This window comes from Hyla sarda, chromosome 12 (genome assembly GCF_029499605.1).
Source record: "Hyla sarda isolate aHylSar1 chromosome 12, aHylSar1.hap1, whole genome shotgun sequence".
In the NCBI taxonomy this organism is placed as follows: Eukaryota; Metazoa; Chordata; class Amphibia; order Anura; family Hylidae; genus Hyla; species Hyla sarda.
In genome coordinates, this window is record NC_079200.1 from 42352256 (window position 1) to 42372996 (window position 20741).

The window sequence follows — 20741 nt, forward strand, 5'->3', positions numbered from 1 at the left end:
TGTCTTATGTGTGGCCCGGTTTGTATAACATAAGGCAGCCTGAGGCAATGCGACAAGGAAAAGGTAAGAAAGAAAATTCCCCCCTAAGAAATGACAGGACGACAGACTTTCCCAGAACTGGCCTGACCAGATTACTTTTCTGAAGAACCTACACGGAAATAGAGAACTTGGTGAATAGGCCGCAGTGTTTATTAAGAGAAGGTGGGATTGGATAAAATTATAACTGATCATATAAAAAATAAAGACCTGATATTACTTCATACCAAAGGCCTAACCTTGCTTCACGCCCAGAATTGGTTCACCAAGCATGGCGGCCAACACAACCCCCTCAACTGCGACATTATAAAAGGCGTAGGGTGGGGGTATAGACCTCTTATCTTACCGCGGCGGATCCGAAAAGGAGGATGAGCCGCCGCAGGTTTACTTAAATGACCTTGTGTTTTGCCGCCACAGCGGCCAATCAGAACCAGGCTGAGACAGGAAATAATAAAAAAAAAAACAATGTGAACCTATAAACCAGTGTTTTCCAAACAGCGTGTCTCCAGCTGTTGCAAAACTACAACTCCTAGCATGCCCGGAAAGCCGAATGCAATGGAACTGAACTGCAATACCACACACAAACTGAAGACAAGGGTGGTGCTGTTTCTGGAAGAAAGAAGGCACTTTTCTTATCTGAGAATGCAGTGGCTCTCCAGATGTTGCAAGACTAAGGCTGTCAGGGCATGATGGGAGACTCTAACTTTTGGTGAAGTATTAGGTTTCTGCAGATTTCCTGTTTAGGCCTCTGAAAACCTTTATATCACTTGTCACCTAGCTTTCCTAGAAATGGATGTAACTTGGAGCTGAGTAGAATATATAACATCTAGATCAGTGTTTTTTTTTTTTCAAACAGCGTGTCTCCAGCTGTTGCAAAACTACAACCCCCAGCATGCCCGGACAGCCTTTGGCTGTCCGGGCATGCTGGGAGTTGTAGTTTTGCAACAGCTAGAGCCACATGGTTTGAAAAGCACTGATCTAGATGTTATATATTCTACTCAGCTCCAAGTTACATCCATTTCTAGGAAAGCTAGGTGACAAGTGATATAAAGGTTTTCAGAGGCCTAAACAGGAAATCTGCAGAAACCTAATACTTCACCAAAAGGTAGATTCCCCATTTAGGAATCTAAGAAAGCTGAGTTACCTTTCCACAGGAAGCATAGTTAGTTGCCACCCAGCTTTCCCCAAAACAGAATAAATAAATGGCTAAATACAGTTTTAGGCCTGACTGATTGATAAAGTTCCTTACTCTTCAGCTGAGCGCCTGTACCTGTAGTTGATGGTGAAGTTCCTTACTCTTCAGCTGAGCGCCTGTACCTGTATTGTCCTGGACAATTGAACTTCCTTTTATAACTATTTGCATCATGATATTGCATTGTACACTACATTAGGAAACCACAGTGAAAAGCGCATGATATATGTTATTAGACTCTACGATACACTGTTTCCTTCTAAAATGTGGACATATTTAAGGCACTGGGAGGGGTTTAGTTGTGTGCACCTATGTAGGGAAAGCTACTTTGCATATAGGTCATACACAATTTCCTGCAAAAGTGTATAATAAAGATGAACCCAATTCTACAGGTTTATGGCCTGCTTTCCTGCAGATCCGCATCCTGTAGGTCCCATATGGAACTGTGTTTAAGAGATATTGGAGGAATTCACTATTGATTCGATTAGCTGACTGCATTGTCATGTTGCATTTACTATTTCAGTGCACATTTGTTCAGAAATTAAGATGTTTCTTAAAGGACTTATCCAGGAAAAGAAAAACTGATTGAATTTCTTCCAGAAACAGCGCCACACCTGTCCTCAGGTTGTGTGTGATATTACAATTGGGCTGCTCTATTCACCTTAATGGAAAAAGGGCTGCAATACCACACACAACCTGAGGAAAATGGTGGTGCTGTTTCTGGAAGAAATCAGCTGTGTTTTCCTGGCGGCAAAGAGAAGAAGCTCCTCTTCTCTTACAGTCACGATGGGGGTTAGTCACCCAAACTAAACTTGGGTGGACACGGTTTATACATTTACTGGTGTTGGTTTATTCTGTATGGTCATTTAACTTGGTTTAGAATGGTGTCTTTTGGTATTGCAACTCTGTTTCATACACTACAATGGAAGTAAACTGCAATACCACATGCAAACTAAGGAAAAGGGTGGTGCTGTTTCTGAAAGAAAAAGTGATCCCAAAGCTGTGTCTCTCCAGCTGTTACAAGACTAAGGCTGTCGGGGCATGCTAGGGGGATGTAGTTTTGCAACAGACGGAGAGCTGCAGAAACTGATTTAATGGGAGAACTGTGAAAATAAAAAGCCTATTTACCTAGATCAGTGTTTTCCAAACAATGTGCCTCCAGCTGTTGCAAAACTACAACTCCCAGCATGCCCGGACAGCTGTAAACACACTGTTTGGAAAACACTGACCAAGTTAGGCTGCATTCACATCTCGTTTTTGCAATACGGTTCCCGTATCAGTTTTTTTGTAAAAAAAAACGTATGTCTCAAAACCGGACCGAACCGTATACAGTGGTCCCTCAAGTTAAAATATTAATTGTTTCCAGGACGACCATTGTATGTTGAAACCATTGTATGTTGAGACCATAACTCTATGGAAACCTGGTAATTGGTTCTGAAGCCACCAAAATGTCATCCAAAAATAGGAAAAAGTGAGAATTAAAGATAAATAAGTAGATAACTAATAGAGATAAAGCAAATTCTTACTTTTATATGTAAGAAAGATCTGCTGGGAGCTGTAATCACAGTCTATGTCAGTGTTTCCCAACCAGGGTGCCTCCAGCTGTTGCAAAACTACAAATCCAGGCAGGCTGGGAATTGTAGTTTTGCAGCAGCTGGAAGCACCCTGGTTGGGAAACAATGGTTTAAGTAGAGAACAGGAGCTTCTTCAGGGTCCTATACAGTACACACAGTGTCCCAAATGGAGCCGCCCTTACTTGGTGTCCAAAGGTGCAGCTAACCCTGGCACAGGTAAGGAGTAGTACAGAACTTGTAGTTCCTCCCTGTACTGTAGGGGGCGCTACCAGACAGCCAGTCAGTGCATGTACTTCAGTAATAGAGGTGATTTACCAGTAAAATGCCCATTCTGATTGGGCAGTTCCTCCAGTTGTGACAGGTATCACAGATCTGGATTGTCTGTACATTGTATGTTGAGTCTGGTTTCAAGTTACAATGGTCCAGAAAAAACATTGTATGTTGAAACTATTGTATGTTGAGGCCATTGTAAGTTGATGGATCACTGTACAACCATGTACAACAGTATAGACCTCTGTACAGTTTTAAACCGTATACGGTTTTGTGTACGGGAAAAAAAATGGATAAAACCGTAGTTGATGCAAAACGTACACAACTGGATGCTACAGTTGGCATATGGTTTGCAATACGGTTCCATATGTTTTTTTTTTTCACAGAAACGAGATGTGAATGCAGCCTTACATCCATTTGTAGGAAAGCTGGGTGACAAGGCCCAAAACAGGAAATCATTTAAATTACATTTTTTTTTTAAAATAAATAATGTACCACTTTTTATTAACCATTAATAAACCTTTTGCCCTCATTTTACCCTAATTATTTACCTGGTATGATTACAGTGATCCCTTCAACGTACAATGGCCTCAACATACAATAGTTTCAACATACAATGGTCTTTTCTGGATCATTGTAACCTGAAACCAGACTCAACATACAATGTACAGACAGTCCAGATCTGTGATACCTGTCACAACTGGAGGAACTGACCAATCAGAATGGTCTTTTTACTGGTAAATTACCTGTATTACTGAAATGCATGCACTGACTGGTGTCCGGTAGCGCCCCCTACAGTACAGAGAGGAACTACAAGTTCTGTACTACTCCTTACCTGTACCAGGGTTAGCTGCTCCTTTAGACATAAAGTAAAGGCGGCTCCATTTGGGACACTGTGTGTACTGTATAGGACCCTGAAGAAGCTCCTGTCCTCTACATAAACCATTGTTTCCCAACCAGGGTGCTTCCAGCTGTTGCAAAACTACAACTACCAGCATGTTCGGACAGCCAACGGCTGTCCGAGCATGCTGGGAGTTGAAGTTTTGCAACAGCTGGAGGCACCCTGGTTGGGAAACACTGACAAAGACAATGATTTACAGCTCCCAGCAGATCTTTATTACTTTTATATGTAAGGATTTGCTTTATCTATATTAGTTATCTACTTATTTTTCTTTAATCCTCACCTTTTCCTATTTTTGGATGACATTTTGGGGCTTCAGAACCGATTACCAGGTTTCCATAGAGTTCTGGTCTCAACATACAATGGTTTCAACATACAATGGTCGCCCCAGAACCAATTAATATTGTAACTTGAGGGACCACTGTATTATAACATTTAATATGTGGGGCCTAGGATACTACAGGTAAACAGTTAGTGTGTTTCTTTACAGCACAGATCTCATTGTGTAATTTATGCCAAATATAGCAAATCTGTGCCATAATTCCCTCGAGGGAGTGAGAATACTTCTGTAAAACAGTGTCCAATGGAGCATGCTGCAATTTTGGAAACAAACAGAGTACAGTATAGTAGAGCCCTATAGATATTGGGTGGAGTATTACTGCTCTGTATATAGACTATAAGGGGACATTCACACGGGCGGATTTCTTTTGCAGGTTTTCTGCTGCATATTTGAATGGGGGCGGGCTCTTCTCAGCTATCCGCAGCAGATTTTCCGCGGTGGAAGTAACAAGTCATGCAGATGGTCCTAGTACTACCCTTTAGGGTGCCTTCACACACAATTTTTTTGCGCCTTTTCTGCTGCGTATTTGAAAGTGGGCGGGCTCTTCTCGGCTGTCCACAGCAGATTTTCCACGGTGGAATTTACGCTGCAGAAAATCCGCCGCAGTCCCTACTGACTTCAATGGGGCTTGCGGCGGATTTTCCGCAGCATAAATTCCACCGTGGAAAATCTGCTGTGGACAGCCGAGAAGAGCCCGCCCACTTTCAAATACGCAATGGAAAAGGCGCAAAAAAAAATAAAATAGTGTGTGAACGCACCCTAAAGGGTAGTACTAGGACCATCTGCATGACTTGTTAGAATCAAGGGAACCACTCCCTTCATGTAATGGAAATATTTAGGATGGGGGCAGAATACCAGTCACCCCAGATATTCCCAATACAGGAAGATAGGTTCTCCTTCTGTCCCCTAATGAAAGTATAATTGAGTTCCTATATTAATCTCACTTAGAAAATTGGGCCCATACTCTCGGAGCTCCACTAAACTCCACTCAGCAGAATGGGTAATAACACAAACGTGGGGGCAATTGTATAGAAGCTGCACCGCAACTAGTGAGTACACATTCAAGACATAACTCCCGGTTTAGTAGTACTCCATGATTTTTATTCACTTATTTTCATTTTTCCCATGGATTCGTCTCTCTGGACAAGGTGTAGCACATTTCAGGCGCATGAATAGGGTAATTCGCCCCTGAAATGTTGTGCCATGACTGGGGAAGCTACAGCGAATGTTATAACTTCTTGCTGCTACACCTTGTCCAGAGAGACGATTCCATGTGAAAAAAGAAAATAAGTGAATAAAAATCATGGAGTACTACTAAACCGGGAGTTATGTCTTGAATGTGTACTCACTAGTTGCGGTGAACGTGCAGCCTATATACAATTGCCCTACATTTGTCTATTACTCCTTCTGTGCCCCCAGTTTCTCTCTTTCAGTGGTGCTTACCGCAGTATGATGGGCCCAGCTGTACTCTGCCTGGAGATCTGGATGTCGCCTTTCATTTATAATAACCGGTGTCCCGATGGTCCTGCACCGTCACCTGGGTGGCCAAGAGGACAAGCAGCGCCTCCTCTTCTGTTATAGTCACAATGTTCATTGGATGGGGTTAGTTACCCAGGTTAAACTTGGGAGGACACAATTTATATATTTACTGGCGTGGGTTTTTGGTTTATTCAGTAAGGTCAATCAACTTGGTTTAAACCTCTTTTTTTTAACATTTATTACTTTTTTTTGAACGATTAAAGGGGTACTCCAGTGAACTAAACCCATAGCCCATCCTTTCTCTCTCATCAATTTATTTAATTGTCTAAATATTATTAATTAGCTATATAGAGCTTCTCTCTGTCAGGTACATGCATAAAGTGAGGGAATGACATCATCCACTCTGTCTCTATTCCTCTCTGAAAGCAGCTCCCACTCTAAGAGACAAAGACAATGTGGTTCCTGTCCTGCACTGATCAGTCATGCTCTTTGGTGCTGAGAACAAGGAGGTATGTGCAGCCTTTGCCAATTAGACACAGAACCTCTCTCTACTGCTCAGAGCAGGAGGGTGGGGGCTGCTCTGAGAGAGTGACATGGCTAGCAGAGCAGTGCTGCAATGATTGCTGGGAGATGTAGGAAAGGGGAGAGAAGGATATAAAGAATATCAAGCAGCCAACCAAAAACAACAGGGCCCACAGGAGTAGAGATGAGCGAACTTACAGTAAATTCGATTCGTCACAAACTTCTCGGCTCGGCAGTTGATGGCTTATCCTGCATAAATTAGTTCAGCTTTCAGGTGCTCCGGTGGGCTGGAAAAGGTGGCTACAGTCCTAGGAAAGCGTCTCCTAGGACTGTATCCACCTTTTCGGGAGCACCTGAAAGCTGAACTCATTTATGCAGGATAAGTCATCAACTGCCGAACCGAGAAGTTCGTGACGAATCGACACAGGAGCCATGCATATCAGGCAGGATGGTTTACAGAGAACATATCAAAGTAGTGTTTTTTATTTATTTTTTTACATTCCCTGCAATACCCCTTTAATAAACATTGTGGCCTAATTTTCCTATTAAAGGAGTACTCCAGTGGAATATTTTTTTTTTTTTTTTTTTATCAACTGATGCCAGAAAGTTAAACAGATTTGTAAATGACTTCTATTAATTAAAATCTTAATCCTTCCAGTACTACATACTACAGAGGAAATTCTTTTCTTTTTGGATTTCTTTTCTGTCTGACCACAGTACTCTCTGCTGACTCCTCTGTCTAAGTCGGGAACAGTCCAGAGCAGGAATAAAACCCCCATTGCAAACATATGCTGCTCTGTACAGTTCCTAAAATGGACAGAGGTGTCAGGAGAGAGCACTGTGGTCAGACAGAAAAGAAACTCAAAGAAAATTTTCTCCATACTATACAGCCGCTAATAAGTAATGGAAGGATTAAGAATTTTTAATAGAAATAATTTACAAATCTATTTAACTTTCTGGCACCAGTTAATTTAAAAAAAAAAAAAAAAAAAAGATTTCCACTAGAGATTGCCAGAATACCCCAATAAGCAACAGCCTATGTCCAAAGCAATTCATTGCGTTCTAAGCAGTGGTCACTCCAGAGTTAAAATTATTAGTGATACAAAATGTTACAGTGCAATCCTAACTGTATAAAGGGGTACTCTGGTGGAAAGTCTTTCCTAGGACTGTATCCACCTTTTCCAGCCCACCGGAGCACCTGAAGGCTGAACTAATTTATGCAGGATAAGTCATCAACTGCCGAGCCGAGAAGTTCGTGACGAATCGAATTTACTGTAAGTTCGCTCATCTCTCATTTCCATCAGAGTACCCCTTTATACAGTTAGGATTGCACTGTAACTTTTTGTATCACTAATAATTTTAACTCTGGAGTGACCACTGCTTAGAACGCAATGAATTGCTTTGGACATAGGCTGTAGCTTATTGGGGTATTCTGCCGCTAGACATGTTATCCCCTATCCAAAGGATATGGGATAACATGTCTGATTGGAGCGAACTCCACTCCATGATGGATGACTGGCGATCACAGACACCACATCTCCTCTATTCATGTCTATGAGAGGAGGCGTGAAGGCTGTGTACTAGCTGTCACATCCCATAGACATGAACTGAGGAGGGAATGGCGTGACATCACGATTACAAAAGCCCCAGGCTTCAGTGACCGTAATGCCGGCATGGAGATTGCAGGGGTCCAAGCAGCCAGGTCCCCCACGATCAGACATGTTCTCCCCTATCCAAAGGGAAACAAGTCTAGGAGCGGAGCGCCCCCTTTAAAGTCTAAAATCAATAGTAGTAGCACCACAAATCATCATAGAAAGTAGCCCTAGCCTAAGATACAGTGATGCAACAAAAGTAGTTATTATGACAGATACTTGTAGTGCTGCCCATATGGCGCTGTATATGCTGTGCAGGAGAAGCTGATACTTGGTGGCATATGGAGGAACAGAAGAACCTCAGAGAGCTCTGTTCATGTCATGTGACAACTCAGACAAGAGTCCTGATACAATTATATGCATGAGCCCTTAAGGCTGATCCAATGTGGAGAATTTCAGTTTTCGTTTTTTTAATTAAAAATTTTTGTACAATACATTGTATTTGAGGATAGGAACATCAGCTAAACCAGAGTTACCCAACCGACCATGTCTTAAAAGGGGTACTCTGCTGCTCAGCGTTTGGAACAAACTGTCCCGTACGCTGGAGTTAGTAACATCATAGCCGCCCCCCCCCTCAATGCCAGAGGGCGCGACAGCCATCACACCTCCTCCCATAGACATGCATTGAGTGGGCACGATGTCATGAGGGTGCACGGATATGACTTCACGCACTCCCAGAGCACATTACGGTTTGTTCCAAACGCTGGGCAGCATAGTACCCCTTTAACAGTGTTTACCAAACAGTGTGCCTCCAGTTGTTGCAAAACTACAACTCCCAACATGCCTACTTGGAGTTGTAGTTTTGCAACTGCTGACATCGCAGTTTGTAAAATACTGCCCCAACAGATAAACAAAATGCACCTTATTGACTTTGGCTATAATTGGAGTTTTAAATTTGCGCTAAGCAGGGAGCCACTGGTTGGAGAACATTGAGGGTGCGTTCACACGCAGCGGAAGACCCGCAAAAACAAAGAGCGTATTTGAAAGGGTGCGGGCTCTACTCGGCTATCGGCAGAAGATTTTCCACGGAGGAATTTGCGCTGCGGAAAATCCGCCCCAAGCCCCATTGAAGTCAGTAAGGACTGTGGCGGATTTTCCACAGCGTTAATTCCGCCGCGGACAATCTGCTATGGACAGCCGAGAAGAGCCCGCCCACTTTCAAATACGCAGCAGAAAACCCGCAAAAACAAAGAGCGTATTTGAAAGGGACGGGCTCTTCTCGGCTGTCCATAGCAGATTGTCCGCGGCGGAATTAACGCTGTGGAAAATCCGCCACAGTCCTTACTGACTTCAATGGGGCTTGCGGCGGATTTTCCGCAGCGCAAATTCCTCCGTGGAAAATCTGCTGCAGATAGCCGAGTAGAGCCCGCACCCTTTCAAATGCGCAGCGGAAAACCTGCAAAAACAGAGCGTGTGGTATTCCGGGCAAAAACATCTTATCCCCTATCGAAAGGGCTTCCGAGACGGGGACGTGACGTCACGCCACGCCCCCTCCATTCATCTCTATGGGAGGGGGTGTTGCGGCCGTTACGCCCCCTCCCATAGACATGAATGAATGGGGTGTGGCGTGACATCATGTCCCCGTCTCAGAAGCCCGGCAATTTCCGAAACTGCAGACGCAGCTGCGCACAGAATGCAGGCTGCTGCAGGGAGATCGCAGGGCGGGGGTGCCAGCGGCAGGCCCCCCACGATCAGACATCTTATCCCCTATCCTTTCGATAGGGGATAAGATGTTTTTGCCTGGAATACCCCTTTAAGCTAGACGGAGCCTAGCAAATGAAAAAAAAAATTATAATCATACACTTTGCATAAAAGGGGGAAGGGAAAAAAAACCCCAGCCATCCCTATGTGAGCCTTATGATGCAGGTCTGGGTATGGATTTCATTTAGTTCATGCAGTAAATATAAGGATGAGCAGTCGGTTGTATTACAGTGCAGTCGATGGAGGGAAAAGTTATACACGAAAGAAGAGAAGAAAAAAAAAAAAAAAGAAAAAGAAAAAAAAAAAGATCTTTATTGGAACACATCTGAACATCAGATATACTCTGGTTTCAGCTGGGTGGAAATTGTGCACCTCTTGTGGGACATCGAAACCCCAAGGACATCAGGGACAATGGGGGGGGGGGGGGCGCATGTCTGGTAACAGGAGCGGCAATGGCAATAATTTTTTTTTGTTTCATTCTATCCCTGCAAGCAGCAAACCCGTTTAATTTATAAAAAGTGAGAGATCCCTGGCGGAGCTGAGCCGTGAGCCCTGGCGAGTCTTTTCTCCCTATCGAGCCTGTGTGGCCCGTGGCACATAACACAAGCGCCCACGGAACAAAGATTCGGGGGACCATGGTTAAGCTCAAAGAGACCCTCCCCCCCCACAAGCACTGCTTCAGGTAAGTACACAGAAAAAAAACAAAAAACTATAAAACAAGCAAGTGTCCTAACCCTCAGCCCGCCCCGGGACGCAGGATGGAAGAGTGGAAATTGTCAAGAGCATGGATTCAACCCGCGCAAAGGTCGAACCATTCGAGATTTTAAAACCGCTCATTCAAAAAAAATACAAAATAAATTCTAAGATGGAAAACAAAAAATAGTAAAGGATTCCCCCTTCAGCACCCCCTGCCCCTTTTTTTTCCACCATCCCACGTGAGGAGGAGAGGTGTCCGCTGCTCCTGCCGCTCTGATTTCTCAATGGCTGATGATTTTCAATGGTCTGAAATTAAACAAAAAAAACACATTACCTTTCAAAAAGTTCCGTAAAAGTCATCACATTTTTCTTGTTGCATCATAGACAGAGGAAAACAAAACAAAACAAAAAAATAAAAAATTTACCAATCTAACTGTGACCCAATGCAGCATAATGCCCCCCTTGCTTCCATACAGAGTAGAGCAGTGTTTCCCAACTAGGGTGCCTCCAACTGTTGCAAAACTACAACTCCCAGCATGCCCGGACAGCCTTCGGCTGTCCGGGCATGCTGGGAGTTGTAGTTTTGCAACAACTGGAGGCATGCTGGTTGGGAAACACTGCAGTAGAGGCTAGCAGACAATATCCTTGACCGTCTCATTAGATGCCCAAAAATGGTCTTAACCAAGAATAATACCAAACAATCCCCATTAAGATGAGTGACACTTTCTGGAAGAAAGCAGCCACGTTATTTAAAGGGGTACTCCGGTGGAAAACAAATTCTTTCAAAATCAACTTGTGCCAGAAAGTGAAACAGATTTGTAAATGTCTTCTATATAAAAATCTTAATCTGCCCCAGTACTTAGCTGCTGTATGCTACAAAGGAAGTTGTGTAGCTCTTTCCAGTCTGATCACAGTGCTCTCTGCTGACACTTCTGTCCATGTCAGGAACTGTCCAGAGCAGGAGCAAATCCTCATGGCAAAGCTCTTCTGCTCTGGACAGTTCCTGACATGGACAGAGGTGGCAGCAGAGAGCACTGTGGTCAGATAGAAAAGAGCAATTCAACTTCCCCTCTAGTATACAGCAGCTGATAAGTACTGGAAGGATTAAGATTTTTATATAGAAGTAATTTACAAATCTGTTTAACCGCTTTAACTGGGTTATCACACAATCAAAGTATATCCCCTTATGCATAGGCTAGGGGAGTGTTTTCTAACCAGTATGCCTCCAGCTGTTGCAAAACTACCAGCATGCTCGGAACAGCCAAAGGCATGAAGGGATTGTAGTTTTGCAATAGCTGGAGGCACACTGCTTGGAAAACACAGGGCTAGGTTATAAGCATTCAACTCTTGACTGGCAGTAATGCCATCGATTGGACCATCACCGATAAGCATGTTATACATTTTGATTATGGAATAACCGTTTAAAGGGGTACTCCGCCCCTAGACATCTTATCCCCTATCCAAAGGATAGGGGATAAGATGTGAGATCGCCGCGGTCCCGCTGCTGGGGAGCCCTGGGATCTCCGCTGCGGCACCCCACCATCATTACTGCACAGAGTGAGTTCGCTCTGTGCGTAATGACGGGCGATACAGGGGACGGAGCAGCGTGACTTCATGGCTCCGCCCCTCGTGACATCACGGCCCGGCCCCTTAATGCAAGTCTATAGGAGGGGGCGTGACGACCACCACGCCCCCTCCCATAGACTTGTATTGAAAGGGGCGGCCCGTGACGTCACGAGGGGCGGAGCCGTGACGTAACGATGCTACGGCCCCTGTATTGCCCGTCATTACGTGCAGAGCGAACTCGCTCTGTGCAGTAATGATAGCGCAGTGCCGCAGCGGAGATCCCCGGGGTCCCCAGCAGCGGGACCGCGGCGATCTGACATCTTATCCCCTATCCTTTGGATAGGGGATAAGATGTCTAGGGGTGGAGTACCCCTTTAAGGGTATGTTCACACTACGGAATTCCGCGGTGTGAACTTAACATTAGTGTGAATGAGTCTCCGTGAGACCCGTTCACACTGCGGAATTTCGGTGGCGGACAATTCCGCCGCTGAAATTGTTCCGCGCAAAGAACGAACATGTTCATTCTTTGCACAGAAGTCCACGAGTACTGCATAGCTGTCAATGGTGCCGCCGCCGTCTGCTGCCAGGCTAAATCTCCGCTCGCGGAATTCTGCGAGCGGAGATTCCGTTCACACTCCGTAGTGTGAACATACCCTAAGAGTAGAGTCACACGTAACTGATCCACAGTGTATTTTATGTTGCGGATCTGTCGATGACCCGACCAATTTTGTGCCTCCAGCTGTTGCCACCCCCACCCCACCGCCTCGACCCTCCCCTGTTCCCAGCGGCAGTCCGCTACTACGAGCAGCCACACAGGGGGCCTGCGAGTTGGCGAGTCCACTGACATCGCAGAGATGCCGGCCAGGGGTGGGGCGAGGCGGGGAAGCTGGAGGCACTAAATGGGTCAGGTCACCAGCGGATCCGCAGCGTAAAATACGCTGTGGATCCGTTATGTGTGACCCTACCTTTAAATACACAATGTCAGCAATATTGACTAAAACGTGTTAACACTAAGTAACAGTTTTTTTCCCCTAGATAACGTCATTTACTAGAATCTTGCAGGCTCACAGTACACAGAGCACTATCTAATCTCGGATGTATTCTAAGGAGAACAAACAGTTCATTCAATTAATTTTTTTTTTATTCGAACAGACAAGAAAAGCCACCGCTTTAATGAAATAGTCACAACACACAAAGCAGAAGCAGCTGGTTACATTGTTCCGCAGGCGGCACGGATGTTGTTACTGCCCATTGGAACGTGTCATTATCTGTAGGAACCGTCGTCACCAGTCGTGTCTGACATTGGCGGAGGTTGTGAAATCTCCACTTACCAAAAATAAAAAGATCACTCTGTCCTTGTCTAATGTGGTTCCAGCCTCAAAATAAGGGAACTCGGAACATCTGCTGGGTAATGCTTTATAGTGCAGGACTCGATTTTCTATATACCTTAAAGGAGAACTCTGGAAAATTACTTCTTATCCCCTTTATCCACAAGAGATCCCAGCATTCCAACCCCTGCGATCTCCTGCCCGCCACCCCGGTGTTCTGAAGCTTTTAGTTCTAGGAACACCGGTAATCCTGCACAGAGTGGTGGTCGCTCCGAGCATGAAGAGAGCTGGGGCGCAAGATCAGACACTTATCTCCCCCCCCCCCCTAATCTTGTGGAAAGGCAATAAGATGTATTGTACCAGAGTTCCACTTTAAATCATCGTTTCCAAACCAGGGTGCCTCCAGATGTGGCAAAACTACAACTCCCAGCATGCCCAGACAGCCTTAGGCTGTCTGGGCATGCTGGGAGTTGTAGTTTTGCCACATCTGGCTGCGCACAGGTTGGGAAACACTGCCTTAAATGGGTACTCCTGTGGAAAAATAAATACGTAAAAATTCTAAATCAACTGGTGCCAGAAAGTTACACAGATTTGTAAATTCCTTCTATTTAAAAATCTTAATCCTTCCAGTACTTATCTGCTGTATGCTCCACAGGAAGTTCTTTTCTTTTTGAATTTCCTTTCTGCCTAACCACAGTGCTCTCTGCCGATACCTCTGTCCATGTCTGGTACTGTCCAGAACAGGATAGGTTTGCTATGGGGATTTGCTCCTGCTCTGGACAGTACCCGGCATAGACAGAGGTGTCAGCAGAGAGCACTGTGGACAGACAGAAAAGAAATTAAAAAAGAAAAAAACTTCCTGTGGCGCATACAAAAGCTGATAAGTACTGGAAGGATTAAGATTTTTTAAATAGAAGTAATTTACAAATCTGTGTAACTTTCTGGCACCAGTTGATTTAGAAATGTTTTTCTCCAGTGGAGTACCCTGTTAAATTAGGCAAATTCTGCTTCTAAACAGCCACAAGGAGCTGCGCTGCCTTTACCTATTTAGCAGAAGTAGGCATCCCTGTCGTTCCTCAGTGGCTCCGGATATGTGGGTATTACTGGTTGTATAGATATTTTTCACTTGTATAGCCCTTACAATTTTATATATTTAACATACATCCTCACTTTATACCTGCTACAACACCCTTATTCATTTGCCCGGGGGTGGAAGGATATATACAGGACTGCCATGTGTTATAATTGTCAGCCTCAGCATCCATATATCAGTTGCCACAGTTTTTTTTGTATGTGTTTTAAATGTTATTTATACTGTACTTTTAAAGATTTCATTTAATTGTACCCTGCAACCAGTTTATTTTTGTTAATTTTGTTGCATGTAGCAGATGCATGTACACTGTTAAAAAAAATAAAGGGAACACTTAAACAACACAATGTAACTCCAAGTCAATGACACTTCTGTGAAATCACACTGTCCACTCAGGAAGCAACGCTGATTGACAATCAATTTCACATGCTGTTGTGCAAATGGAACAGACAACAGGTGGAAATTATAGGCAATTAGCAAGACACCCCCCAATAAAGAAGTGGTTCTTCAGGTGGTGACCACAGACCACTTCTCAGTTCCTATGCTTCCTGGCTGATGTTTTGGTCACTTTTGAATGCTGGCGGTGCTTTCACTCTAGTGGTAGCATGAGACAGAGTCTACAACCCACACAACTGGCTCAGGTAGTGCAGCTCATCCAGGATGGAACATCAATGCGAGCCATGGTAAGAAGGTTTGCTGTGTCTGTCAGCGTAGTGTCCAATGCACGGAGGCAATAACAGGAGACAGGCCAGTACATCAGGAAACGTGGAGGAGGCCATACTAGGGCAACAACCCAGCAGCAGGACCGCTAGCTCAGGAGCAGCACTACTAGAGCCCTGCAAAATGACCTCCAGCAGGCCACAAATGTGCATGTGTCCACTCGAACAGTCAGAAACAGACTCCATGAGGGTGGTATGATGGCCCGACATCCACAGGTGGGGGTTCTGCTTACAGCCCAATACAGTGCAGGACGTTTGGCATTTGCCAGAGAAAACCAAGATTGGCAAATTCGCCACTGGCGCCCTGTGCTCTTCACAGATGAAAGCAGGTTCACACTGAGCACGTGACAGACATGAGAGTCTAGAGACGCCGTGGAGAACGTTCTGCTGCCTGCAACATCCTCCAGCATGGTGGGTCAGTAATGGTGTATGGTGGCATTTCTTTGGGGTGGCCGCACAGCCCTCCATGTGCTTGCCAGAGGTAGCCTGACTGCCATTAGGTACCAAGATGGAGATGCTCAGACCCCCTTATGAGACCATATGCTGGTGCGGTTGGCCCTGGGTTCCTCCTAATGCCAGACAATGCTAGACCTCATGTGGCTGGAGTGTGTCAGCAGTTCCTGGAAGAGGAAAGCATGGATGCTATGGACTGGCCCGCCCGTTCCCCAGACCTGAATTCGATTGAGCACTTTTGGGACATCATGTCTCACTCCATCCACCAACGCCACATTTCACCGCCACCACCTCATCAGGAGCATTCCCAAGCGTCATAGGGAGGTCATACGGGCACGTGGAGGCCACACACTACTGAGCCTCATTTTGACTTGTTTTAAGGACATTACATAACATTGGATCAGCCTGTACTGTGGTTTTCCACTGTGATTTTGAGTGTGACTCCATATCCAGACCTCCATGGGTTGATAAATTTGATTTCCATTGATAATTTTTGTGTGATTTTGTTGTCAGCACATTCAACTAAGTAAAGACGAAAGTATTTTGTACGATTAGTTCATTCAGATCTAGGATGTGTTATCTTAGTGTTCCCTTTATTTTTTAGAGCAGTGTATGTCTAATTGATAGAGCTGAGGAGTACATGTGGGTTGTAGAATCTTTTTCCTTCTCCAGTATTTAGCTAGATATATTGCACTCAGCTTTTTGGAGAGATTTTATTCAGCAGAAAGCAGAGTGTTCTGCCTGTATCTCCAATGTGGGGGAACAGTAGCCATGAAAGATCACATCGCATCATAAGGTGCTAGTCTTTATACTGAGCAACATATGGCATAGGTAGTGATCAGCAAACATGGTTCCAGCATTTCCATGGTTCCTGCTGCTTACAAGCCAAACCGGCTGATGTTCATGGAGTCCTGCATGATTATTATTTTACTATACATGCGCAGACATTCAAAAATTCCACAAGGTTTGTACAAATTCAAAACCACTTTGTCTATACTTTAATCACGCAGATCAAGTAAACCAATGGTCCTTGATCAGCAGGGACTATCTTATAGAAATTATTCTGGCGCATGTTCATTGTATGCCATAACAAATCTTCCAATGTATACCTCCCAGAGGTTTGCTAGAATGGCATACTTAGACACTGGCATTGCCTCAGAACAAACTAAATAGTGGTCAGTCACCTAGATGCTTGCTCAGCTGACAGCTGATCCTCCAACACCCCCACCCCCTTCCATACACATGCACACTCAGTACAGAAGATCATGCATGTGTTCTCAAAGGGGAGAGGGAAGTAAACCTTCCCCAGAGATGTTTTGACTGTAGCTTATCTCAAAATAATTGAGGACAAAAATTTGACAGCCTGATCCTTCTTTCCCCAACATCATCTTTTGGGGGAAAAAAGGGGGGGGGGGGGGGCAACTAGCCGTTCCTAATATGCATAACTATTTTCTAGCCTCACAGCTGGTGTACGCAGCCTGGTGGATTGACCTGGACCTTCACAGCCTTGGCGGGGGCTCTCATGGGTTCTTATGAGACACTGACTAATACATTATACAGGTATGTTCCCTCTTTGTCCTTGCCAGCTATTAGAACAGTGGCAGCGTTCTGATCGGTGGTATCTGGGCACTTTCCTCAGCCGGTTGAATCTCCTAGAGCACCCCGGTGGCATAATCCTCATATGAAACACCTACGGGAGTTGGAGGCGGTCGGATTTTGGAGCTCCCAGGGACTCAAATTTGCCATGCACTTGTTTGGAGATGACTGTCTTTCCTTCATTGGCTGATGTTAGAGAACGTTTTCATGTCTCTCAGGATGCCCACTTCAGGTATCTCCAATTGCAACATTCGGTCTCTATGCAGTTTGGTTCACTGGAGGTTTCCCCTGTGTTTAATGAATTGGAGCTGCTCCTGGGGACCACCAACCTGGCTAGGCCACTTAGAGTTATGCTTTATTGCAATCAGATGGTCCAGACCGTTTGCTGTGGCAGAGCTGAAGTGGGATGAGGAGATTCCTAGTCTTTCTGTGGATATGTGGAAGGAGGTAGTTAAGACATATTACCCTACGGTAGTTAATGCCCAAGATATGCTTATTCAATCCCAGTTTGTCCTTCGTTTGTATTCTACTCCTGTTAGACTACACCGCATGGGGGTCGAATGTCTGTTTTAGGTGTGGGCGGGAAAGAGGCACCTTTCTACATGCGGTTTGGACTTGCTCCTGTGTTGTGCCCTTTTGGAGAGAGGTAATTACATTCTTGCCAGATCACTTAGAATTCCACTTTGTTTTGACGCCAGAAGTGTGTTTGCTGGGAGGTATTAATAGGTTAGAGGCGGACTCTTATAGAAGCATATTGATCTGTTTCCTTTTGTTTTGTGCGCGCAAGGTTCTAGCGATTGCCTGGAAGGACGTGTCCTCCCCCCGTCACGGTGGTTAGCATTAGTGAACAAATATGTTCCCTTATATCATGCCCTATATGTAAGTCCGAAATGCCCGAAAAAATTATAAGGTCTGGGTACAGTGGTTGTTGGACGTTTCTGCTGATCCTCCAGTTCGTGGGTCCTCCCAGGGTGGTTATGTGGAAAACTGAGGAGCTCCTAGGATATGTTTTTATATATAGATAAATAGATGATTCTGGACTCCAGACTACCCGTTTAATTCTTTGTACATCTGACCCTTTGGATTGATTGCCATTTGGGTGCCGGTGGGGAGGGTCTACCGGAACTGTTTATTTGTATTTTGTTCAGTTAACTGAAAATTAATAAAGATATATTTAACCCCTTAAGGACATAGCGTTTTTCCACTTTCATTTTTCCTCCTTACCTTTTAAAAATCATAACCCTTTCAATTTTACACCTAAAAATCCATATGATGGCTTATTTTTTGCACCACCAATTCTACTTTGTAATGACATCAGTCATTTTACCCAAAAATCTACTGCGAAACGGGAAAAAAAAAATCAGTGGACAAAAAAACAAACAAAAAAAAACGCCATTTTTGAGGCTTCTGTTTCTACGCAGTACATTTTTCATTAAACATGACACCTTATCTTTATTCTGTAGGTCCATACAATTAAAATGGTACCCTACTTATATAGGTTTGATTTTTTATTACTTTGGAAAAAAAATCATAACTACATGCAGGAAAATGTATATGTTTAAAATTGGCGGTATGAGGGCAAATTCTTTGCGCTGTGATCTGAAGTTTTTATCGGTACCATTTTTGTATTGATCTGACTTTTTGATCGCTTTTTATTCATTTTTTTATGTTATAAAAAGTGACCAAAAATACACTATTTTGGACTTTGGAATTTTTTTGGTGCGTGCGCCATTGACTGTGCAGTTTAATTAACTAAATACTTTTATAGTTTGGATATTTCTGCACGTGGCGATACCACATATTTTTATTTACAGTTTTTTTAATGAGAAAAGGGGGTGATTAAAACTTATTAAGGAAGGGGTTAAATTATCTTTATTAACTTATTTTGTTCACTTTTTTTTTGCAGTGTTATAGCTCCCATAGGGGTCTATAACACTGCACACACTGATCTTTTATACAGATCACTGCAAAGCCATAGCTTTGCATTGATCAGTGTTATCGGCAGTTGATTACTCAAGCCTGGATTTCAGGCTTGCAGCAATCAATTGCCGTTCGGACACGCAGGAGGCAGGTAAGGGGACCTCCTGCTGCGTCCTAGCTGATCAGGACATCACGATTTTATCGCGATGTCCCGATCAGCCCGACCGAGCTTCCGGGATGCTTTTACCTTCACTTTTAGACATGGCGATCAACTTTGATCGCCGGGTTTAAAGAGTTAATGCCGGACATCTGCTGGAACGGCGATATCCAGCATTAGCCACCGGTCCTGGCTGCTGATAGCAGCAGTGACCGTGTGGGTATGATGCGAGCTCAGCTCCTGAGCTTGCTTCATAACCCTCCCATGCCGCAGCGTAGGTTATACCCGGCGTTCTGCAGCAAGGGGTTTAAAAAAAATAAATAAACTTTATGCACATCTTCCTGCAGATTCTGCTGTTCTCTTTTCACATCTATCCCTAACTGAGCTCTGGCTCCGCTCTAATCATTCCTTACACCAGCTACCACTCACCTATGTGAGCTTCTTGGCCTTGTTATAAAGAGAATCCACCACTTTGCTCATGTTCTGAATGGTTTCCAGAGCAGCTTCGTATGTCTTATCTACAGGGGGTTCATCAAAGATAATCAAGACCCCCTCTCCCTGATCTAGGATACCTGTAGAAGAGAAATAAGAAAGGGATTAAACTCTTGTATCAGGTCAGGATGTCTAGATTACCATGACATCTCATAGGCGAGAGTTTGTTATAAATATATCCAGTCTCTTGTATCAGGACTGTCTAGACTGAATACAACTGGAGGACTGTAGAAGTTTTCAGCCTATAGATGTAAACAAGTTAGTCATTGTCTGCCAGTATGGATACAGAAAACAGTAAGGAACTGAAACTAAATAGATTAGACAATTGCAAAACTTCAATAGTCAATGAATGATCTATTAACAGAGAATTTGAATAACTCATAAAAAGGTTCTCTGCCTTGGACAGTTCATATCAATTCCCCTCAGGGCTTACACCCCTCCAGGACTAAATATTTTTACTTGGGATCCCCCCTATAAACGTTCTATTGTTGACCTTTTAAAAGAACCAAATTAACAGAAAAAAATCCAGTGTATAAAGTAATATTTTTTGGGGGACTGTTGGATTGCTTTATATGTTTTTTTATTGTGAAAAAATTGTTCAATAAAAATTTTCTGATTTAAAAAAAATAAAGTATTACTAAATAGTGTGTGTTAAAATCACAACTTTAGGAGTATATCTCCTTGTTTCTTATATTTTTGGGTATACAGAGTTCTTTTTTATTATCCCTTTTGGGACACTTGTTTTCCCTATGGGTTATCCAGATCCCTGGATCATTTATTCCTCACCCTCAGATATCACTCTATCCCTGTAGTTGCTATTAAAAGCTGGACAGATCCTACTTGGAGAAGGGTCCCTTAAAGGGGTATTCTGGCCTTATACATTTTCTCTCTTATCATAAAGGATAGGTGATAAGATGTCTGATCGCAGGGATTCAGCCACTGGGACCCCCGCGATCTTGGTGAAGCCCCTGGCATTGTGCCGGACACTGCCTGAGGGGACGTGAACTCACGGCCACACACCCTCAGTTCATGACTATGGGAGGGGGCATGATTGTCT

At 44.0% G+C, this 20741-nt stretch overlaps 1 protein-coding gene across 1 annotated transcript in view; it reads right to left on the reverse strand.

The window, feature by feature from the left end:
- Positions 1-9295: 9295 nt before the first annotated feature.
- Positions 9296-20741, reverse strand: part of PSMD11 (proteasome 26S subunit, non-ATPase 11) — a 46225-nt gene continuing 34779 nt past the window's right edge. Inside the window, exons 13-14 of the mRNA XM_056548863.1 lie at positions 19622-19764; positions 9296-10669 (exon numbers count right to left, since the gene is read on the reverse strand). Coding sequence (XP_056404838.1) covers positions 19622-19764 — 143 coding nt within the window. The 3' untranslated portion in view covers positions 9296-10669. The remainder of the gene's footprint in view (positions 10670-19621; positions 19765-20741) is intronic.